General features: G+C 58.3%; 2 protein-coding genes across 2 annotated transcripts; both read left to right on the top strand.

Annotated features, from left to right (window-relative positions):
• Window positions 1-201: 201 nt before the first annotated feature.
• On the top strand, window positions 202-1,334 carry LOC121856429 (basic salivary proline-rich protein 1-like). The gene is made up of 2 exons (XM_042352026.1): window positions 202-638; window positions 902-1,334. Exons 1-2 carry the CDS (start codon window positions 202-204, stop codon window positions 1,332-1,334), a joined length of 870 nt encoding a protein of 289 aa, XP_042207960.1.
• Window positions 1,335-1,351: 17 nt separating this feature from the next.
• LOC121856428 (basic salivary proline-rich protein 1-like) lies at window positions 1,352-2,716 on the top strand. The gene is made up of 3 exons (XM_042352024.1): window positions 1,352-1,626; window positions 1,891-2,069; window positions 2,586-2,716. The coding sequence occupies exons 1-3, from the start codon at window positions 1,352-1,354 to the stop codon at window positions 2,714-2,716; spliced, it is 585 nt and encodes a 194-aa protein (XP_042207958.1).
• The last annotated feature ends 5,340 nt before the right edge of the window (window positions 2,717-8,056 follow it).

Here is an 8,056-nt window from a genome sequence, read left to right as displayed (position 1 = left end):
CCAAGGACTTTCCCAGTTCCGGCGGCATCCCTAGGTGCCTTCTAAGGGGCGTCAGCGCCCTCAAGGGCCCTCCCAGGAGTGGTGGTGCCTCCAGGAAAATTCCCTGGGGTGGTGTCGAACAAAAACGCCCTCCCAAGGGCATTGGTGCCCACAGAGGCCCTCTGCGGGGTATCTGCTACCACAGCTGCCCTTTTAGGGATGATGGCATCCCAGGGGTTCTTACAAGTGAAATGGCGCCTCCATGGGCCCTCCCAGATACGTGGTTCCTATATGGAATATCATCGGGGCGGCGACGTCCCTAGGAGGCCCTCCCAAGGCCAGCGGCGCCCCCAGAGGTCCTCCATAAAGGGTGTTGGCGCACCTATGGGACCTACTAGGTGCGATGGCGCCCCCATGAGCGCTCCTAGGGGCGGTGGCGGCCCTAAGGGCCCTCCCATAGGCGGAGGCGCCCTTGAGTGCCCGCCCAGGAGCAGCTGGGGCCCTGCCCTGGGCAGCTTGCCCCTACGGGACCTACCAATGTGTGGCAGCGCCCTCACGAACCCTCCCAAGGGCGGTGGCGCCCTTAGTGGCCCTCCCAGGAACGGCAGAGTCCCCAAGGGCCCTACCAGAGGCGACCCTCCTGGGAGCTCTATAGCTTGGTAAGGTCGTTCTGTCGTGCATGTCCAACAATCCCATACTTAACTGTGATTGGTGGACTAAAACGTAAATCCACCGAACTACAGCCAATAGGAGAACAGCAGTCAGTCAACACAACACCCCAACTTATGTTTTGCTGTTGGATATTTGTTCTGCTTTACATTGTTCAGGATGAAATGATACTGGAAATGCGATTGGAATCGTATTTATTTAACGTCAAAATATCTCCAAGAGTTCTAAATAAAGCAAAAACAACTGCCCCCAGGAGACCTGCTAGGTGCTGGTGCGCCACCAATGGACCTCACAGGTGTGGGGGCGCCCTCAGGGGCCCTCCCAGGGCAGTCGGCACCCCCAAGGACTTTCCCAGTTCCGGTGGCATCCCTAGGTGCCTTCTAAGGGGCGTCAGCGCCCTCAAGGGCCCTCCCAGGAGTGGTGGTGCCTGCAGGAAAATTCCCTGGGGTGGTGTCGAACAAAAACGCCCTCCCAAGGGCATTGGTGCCCACAGAGGCCCTCTGCGGGGTATCTGCTACCACAGCGGCCCTTTTAGGGATGATGGCATCCCAGGGGTTCTTACAAGTGAAATGGCGCCTCCATGGGCCCTCCCAGATACGTGGTTCCCTTTATGGACAATCATCGGGGCGGCGACGTCCCTAGGAGGCCCTCCCAAGGCCGGCGGCGCCCCCAGAGGTCCTCCATAAAGGGTGTTGGCGCACCTATGGGACCTACTAGGAGCAATGGCGCCCCCATGAGCGCTCCTAGGGGCGGTGGCGGCCCTAAGGGCCCTCCCATAGGCGGAGGCGCCCTTGAGTGCCCGCCCAGGAGCAGCTGGGGCCCTGCCCTGGGCAGCTTGCCCCTACGGGACCTACCAATGTGTGGCAGCGCCCTCACGAACCCTCCCAAGGGCGGTGGCGCCCTTAGTGGCCCTCCTAGGAACGGCAGAGTCCCCAACGGCCCTACCAGAGGCGACCCTCCTGGGAGCTCTATAGCTTGGTAAGGTCGTTCTGTCGTGCATGTCCAACAATCCCATACTTAACTGTGATTGGTGGACTAAAACGTAAATCCACCGAACTACAGCCAATAGGAGAACAGCAGTCAGTCAACACAACACCCCAACTTATGTTTTGCTGTTGGATATTTGTTCTGCTTTACATTGTTCAGGATGAAATGATACTGGAAATGCGATTGGAATCGTATTTATTTAACGTCAAAATATCTCCAAGAGTTCTAAATAAAGCAAAAACAACTGCCCCCCAGGAGACCTGCTAGGTGCTGGTGCGCCACCAATGGACCTCACAGGTGCGAAGGCATCCGCATGGTCCCTCCCAGGGGCGGTGGCGCCTTCAAGGTTCCTTCCAGAAGAAGTGTCGTCCCGAGGGTGCCTGTCACCGACGATAGCGCTCCCAGGGGCAGCGGCTCCCACAGCCCGGGCTTTCGTTAGGGGCATTGGCGCTCCCAGGGGCGGTGGCGAACCTGGGGGCCCTCCTATTGGCGGAGGCGCCCTTGAGAGCCCGCCCAGGAGCAGCTGGGGCCCTGCCCTGGGCAGCTTCTCCCTACGGGACCTACCAGGGGTGGCAGCGCCCTCACGAACTCTCCCAAGGGCGGTGGCGCCCTTAGTGGCCCTCACAGGAACGGCAGAGTCCCCAAGGGCCCTACCAGAGGCGACCCTCCTGGGAGCTCTATAGCTTGGTAAGGTCGTTCTGTCGTGCATGTCCAACAATCCCATACTTAACTGTGATTGGTGGACTAAAATGTAAATCCACCGAACTACAGCCAATAGGAGAACAGCAGTCAGTCAACACAACACCCGAACTTATGTTTTGCTGTTGGATATTTATTCTGCTTTACATTGTTCGGGATGAAATGATACTGGAAATGCGATTGGAATCGTATTTATTTAACGTCAAAATATCTCCAAGAGTTCTAAGTAAAGCAAAAACAACTGCCCCCAGGAGACCTGCTAGGTGCTGGTGTGCCACCAATGGACCTCACAGGTGTGGGGGCGCCGTCAGGGGCCCTCCCAGGGCTGTCGGCGCCCCCAAGGACCTTTCCAGTTCCGGCGGCATCCCTAGGTGCCTTCTAAGAGGCTGCAGCGCCCCCAGGGCCCTCCCAGGAGTGGTGGTGCCTCCAGGAAAACTCCCTGGGGTGGTGTCGAACAAAAAACGCCTCCAAGGGCATTGGTGCTCACAGAGAGGCCCTCTATGGGTATCTTACACACAGCGGCTCCTTTTAGGATGATGGCATCCCAGGGTTCTTACAAGTGAAAATGGCGCTCCATGGCCCTCCCAGATACGTGGTTCCCTTTATGGACACAATCATCGGGGCGGCGACGTCCCTAGGGAGGCCCTCCTGGCAGCCGGCGGCGCCCCAGAGGTCCTCCATAAAGGGTGCTGGGCGCACCCATGGGACCTACTAGGTGCGATGGTTCCCCATGAGCGCTCCTAGGGCGGTGGCGACCCTAAGGGCCCTCCCATAGGCGGGAGGTGCCCTTGAGTGCCCGCCCAGGAACAGCTGGGGCCCTGCCTGGGCAGCGTGCTCAGGGACCTACCGCCAATGTGTGGCAGCCCCCACGAACCCTCCCAATGGCGGTGGCGCCCTAAGTGGCCTCTCCCAGGAACGGCAGAGTCCCCAAGGGCCCTACCAGAGGCGACCTTCCTGGGAGCTCTATAGCTTGGTAAGGTCGTTCTGTCGTGCATGTCCAACAATCCCATACTTAACTGTGATTGGTGGACTAAAATGTAAATCCACCGAACTACAGCCAATAGGAGAACAGCAGTCAGTCAACACAACACCCCAACTTATGTTTTGCTGTTGGATATTTGTTCTGCTTTATATTGTTCAGGATGAAATGATACTGGAAATGCGATTGGAATCGTATTTATTTAACGTCAAAATATCTCCAAGAGTTCTAAATAAAGCAAAAACAACTGCCCCCAGGAGACCTGCTAGGTGCTGGTGCGCCACCAATGGACCTCACAGGTGCGATGGCATCCGCATGGTCCCTCCCAGGGGCGGTGGCGCCTTCAAGGTTCCTTCCAGAAGAAGTGTCGTCCCGAGGGTGCCTGTCACCGACGATAGCGCTCCCAGGGGCAGCGGCTCCCACAGCCCGGGCTTTCGTTAGGGGCATTGGCGCTCCCAGGGGCGGTGGCGAACCTGGGGGCCCTCCTATTGGCGGAGGCGCCCTTGAGAGCCCGCCCAGGAGCAGCTGGGGCCCTGCCCTGGGCAGCTTCTCCCTACGGGACCTACCAGGGGTGGCAGCGCCCTCACGAACTCTCCCAAGGGCGGTGGCGCCCTTAGTGGCCCTCACAGGAACGGCAGAGTCCCCAAGGGCCCTACCAGAGGCGACCCTCCTGGGAGCTCTATAGCTTGGTAAGGTCGTTCTGTCGTGCATGTCCAACAATCCCATACTTAACTGTGATTGGTGGACTAAAATGTAAATCCACCGAACTACAGCCAATAGGAGAACAGCAGTCAGTCAACACAACACCCGAACTTATGTTTTGCTGTTGGATATTTATTCTGCTTTACATTGTTCGGGATGAAATGATACTGGAAATGCGATTGGAATCGTATTTATTTAACGTCAAAATATCTCCAAGAGTTCTAAGTAAAGCAAAAACAACTGCCCCCAGGAGACCTGCTAGGTGCTGGTGTGCCACCAATGGACCTCACAGGTGTGGGGGCGCCGTCAGGGGCCCTCCCAGGGCTGTCGGCGCCCCCAAGGACCTTTCCAGTTCCGGCGGCATCCCTAGGTGCCTTCTAAGAGGCTGCAGCGCCCCCAGGGCCCTCCCAGGAGTGGTGGTGCCTCCAGGAAAACTCCCTGGGGTTTCTGAACAAAAAACGCCTCCCAAGGGCATTGGTGGCCTACAGAGTCTTCAGGTAATTCTGCTACCACAGTGGCCCTTTTAGGATGATGGCATCCCAGGGTTCTTACAAGTGAAAATGGCGCCTCCATGGGCCCTCCCAGATACGTGGTTCCCCTTTATGGACAATAATCGGGGCGGCGACGTCCCTAGGAGGCCCTTCCAAGCCGGCGGCGCCCCCAGAGGTCCCATAAAGGGTGTTGGCGCACGCATGGACCTACTAGGTGCGATGGCGCCCCATGAGCGCCCTTGGGGCGGTGGTGGCCCGAAGGCCCTCTCTATAGGCGGAGGCGCCCTTGAGTGCCCGCCCAGGAGCAGCTAGGGCCCTACCCTGGGCAGCTTGCCCCTACGGGACCTACCAATGTGTGGCAGCGCCCTCACGATCCCTCCCAAGGGCGGTGGCGCCCTTAGTGGCCCTCCCAGGAACGGCACAGTCCCCAAGGGCCCTACCAGAGGCGACCCTCCTGGGAGCTCTATAGCTTGGTAAGGTCGTTCTGTCGTGCATGTCCAACAATCCCATACTTAACTGTGATTGGTGGACTAAAATGCAAATCCACCGAACTACAGCCAATAGGAGAACAGCAGTCAGTCAACACAACACCCCAACTTATGTTTTGCTGTTGGATATTTGTTCTGCTTTACATTGTTCAGGGTGAAATGATACTGGAAATTCGATTGGCATCGTATATATTTAACCTCAAAATATCTCCAAGAGTTCTAAATAAAGCAAAAACAACTGCCCCCAGGAGACCTGCTAGGTGCTGGTGCGCCGCCAATGGACCTCACAGGCGTGGGGGCGCCCTCAGGGGCCCTCCCAGGGCTGTCGGCACCCCCAAGGACCTTCCCAGTTCCGGCGGCATCTCTAGGTTCCTTCTAAGGGGCGGCAGCGCCCCCAAGGTCCCTCCTAGGAGTGGTGGTGCCTCCAGGAAAATTCCCTGGGGTGGTGTCGCCCACAAACGCCCTCCCAAGGGCAGTGGTGCCCACAGAGGCCCTCTGAGGGGTATCTACTATCACAGGGGTCCTTTTTTAGGGTGATGGCATCCCAGGGGTTCTTACAGGTGAAACGGAGCCTCCAGGGGCCCTCCCAGATACATAGTCCCCTTTATGGACAATCATCGGGGCTGCGACGTCCTTAGGAGGCCCTCCCAAGGGCGGCGGCGCCCCCAGAGGTCCTCCATAGTAGTGTTGGCACCTATGGGACCTACTAGGTGCGATGGCGCCCCATGAGCCTTAGGTGCGGTGGCGGGCCCTAAGGGCCCTCCCATAGGCGGAGTGCGCCCTTGACTGCCCGCCCAGGAGCAGCTGGGGCCCTGCCCTGGGCAGCTTGCCCCATGGACCTACCAAGGTGTGGCAGTCTCACGAACCCTCCCTGGCGGTGGTGCCCCTTAGTGGCCCTCCCCAGGAACGGCAGAGTCCCCAAGGGCCCTACCAGAGGCGACCCTCCTGGGAGCCTCTATAGCTTGGTAAGGTCAGTGTTCTGTCGTGCATGTCCAACAATCCCATACTTAACTGTGATTGTGGACTAAAATGTAAATCCACCGAACTACAGCCAATAGGAGTACGTCAACACAATACCCCAACTTATGTTTTGCTGTTGATATTTGTTCTGGGTTTTACATTGTTCAGGGTGAAATGATACTGGAAATGCGATTGGAATCGTATTTATTTAACGTCAAAATATCTCCAAGAGTTCTAAATAAAGCAAAAACAACTGCCCCCAGGAGACCTGCTAGGTGCTGGTGCGCCACCAATGGACCTCACAGGTGTGGGGGCGCCCTCAGGGGCCCTCCCAGGGCAGTCGGCACCCCCAAGGACTTTCCCAGTTCCGGCGGCATCCCTAGGTGCCTTCTAAGGGGCGTCAGCGCCCTCAAGGGCCCTCCCAGGAGTGGTGGTGCCTCCAGGAAAATTCCCTGGGGTGGTGTCGAACAAAAACGCCCTCCCAAGGGCATTGGTGCCCACAGAGGCCCTCTGCGGGGTATCTGCTACCACAGCTGCCCTTTTAGGGATGATGGCATCCCAGGGGTTCTTACAAGTGAAAAGGCGCCTCCATGGGCCCTCCCAGATACGTGGTTCCGTTTATGGACAATCATCGGGGCGGCGACTTCCCTAGGAGGCCCTCCCAAGGCCGGCGGCGCCCCCAGAGGTCCTCCATAAAGGGTGTTGGCGCACCTATGGGACCTACTATGTGCGATGGCGCCCCCATGAGCGCTCCTAGGGGCGGTGGCGGGCCCGAAGGGCCCTCCCATAGTCGGAGGCGCCCTTGAGTGCCCGCCCAGGAGCAGCTGGGGCCCTGCCCTGGGCAGCTTGCCCCTACGGGACCTACCAAGGTGTGGCAGCGCCCTCACGAACCCTCCCAAGGGCGGTGGCGCCCTTAGTGGCCCTCCCAGGAACGGCAGAGTCCCCAAGGGCCCTACCAGAGGCGACCCTCCTGGGAGCTCTATAGCTTGGTATGGTCGTTCTGTCGTGCATGACCAACAATCCCATACTTAACTGTGATTGGTGGACTAAAATGTAAATCCACCGAACTACAGCCAATAGGAGAACAGCAGTCAGTCAACACAACACCCCAACTTATGTTTTGCTGTTGGATATTTGTTCTGCTTTACATTGTTTAGGATGAAATGATACTGGAAATGCGATTGGAATCGTATTTATTTAACGTCAAAATATCTCCAAGAGTTCTAAATAAAGCAAAAACAACTGCCCCCAGGAGACCTGCTAGGTGCTGGTGCGCCACCAATGGACCTCACAGGTGTGGGGGCGCCCTCAGGGGCCCTCCCAGGGCAGTCAGCTCCCCCAAGGACTTTCCCAGTTCCGGCGGCATCCCTAGGTGCCTTCTAAGGGGCGTCAGCGCCCTCAAGGGCCCTCCCAGGAGTGGTGGTGCCTCCAGGAAAATTCCCTGGGGTGGTGTCGAACAAAAACGCCCTCTCAAGGGCATTGGTGCCCACAGAGGCCCTCTGCGGGGTATCTGCTACCACAGCGGCCCTTTTAGGGATGATGGCATCCCAGGGGTTCTTACAAGTGAAATGGCGCCTCCATGGGCCCTCCCAGATACGTGGTTCCGTTTATGGACAATCATCGGGGCGGCGACGTCCCTAGGAGGCCCTCCCAAGGCCGGCGGCGCCCCCAGAGGTCCTCCATAAAGGGTGTTGGCGCACCTATGGGACCTACTAGGTGCGATGGCGCCCCCATGAGCGCTCCTAGGGGCGGTGGCGGGCCGAAGGGCCCTCCCATAGGCGGAGGCGCCCTTGAGTGCCCGCCCAGGAGCAGCTGGGGCCCTGCCCTGGGCAGCTTGCCCCTACGGGACCTACCAAGGTGTGGCAGCGCCCTCACGAACCCTCACAAGGGCGGTGGCGCCCTTAGTGGCCCTCCCAGGAACGGCAGAGTCCCCAAGGGCCCTACAAGAGGCGACCCTCTTGGGAGCTCTATAGCTTGGTAAGGTCGTTCTGTCGTGCATGACCAACAATCCCATACTTAACTGTGATTGGTGGACTAAAATGTAAATCCACCGAACTACAGCCAATAGGAGAACAGCAGTCAGTCAACACAACACCCCAACT

The sequence above is a fragment of the Homarus americanus genome, unplaced genomic scaffold (assembly GCF_018991925.1).
Source record: "Homarus americanus isolate GMGI-L3 unplaced genomic scaffold, GMGI_Hamer_2.0 scaffold50536, whole genome shotgun sequence".
Lineage (NCBI taxonomy): Eukaryota > Metazoa > Arthropoda > Malacostraca > Decapoda > Nephropidae > Homarus > Homarus americanus.
The sequence above is the reverse complement of the archived record's forward strand: the minus strand, read 5'-3'. Positions and strand labels throughout refer to the sequence as shown.

What these genes read in the sequence shown, in the direction of transcription:
- LOC121856429 (XM_042352026.1), top strand. Translation starts at nt 202, where the DNA reads ATGGCATCCCAGGGGTTCTTACAAGTGAAATGGCGCCTCCATGGGCCC. An exon ending in CCTGGGAGCTCTATAGCTTG is followed by an intron (nt 639 to 901) that starts GTAAGGTCGTTC and finishes AACTGCCCCCAG; the next exon opens with GAGACCTGCTAGGTGCTGGT.
- LOC121856428 (XM_042352024.1), top strand. Translation starts at nt 1,352, where the DNA reads ATGGGACCTACTAGGAGCAATGGCGCCCCCATGAGCGCTCCTAGGGGC. An exon ending in CCTGGGAGCTCTATAGCTTG is followed by an intron (nt 1,627 to 1,890) that starts GTAAGGTCGTTC and finishes ACTGCCCCCCAG; the next exon opens with GAGACCTGCTAGGTGCTGGT. An exon ending in CTCCCACAGCCCGGGCTTTC is followed by an intron (nt 2,070 to 2,585) that starts GTTAGGGGCATT and finishes AACTGCCCCCAG; the next exon opens with GAGACCTGCTAGGTGCTGGT.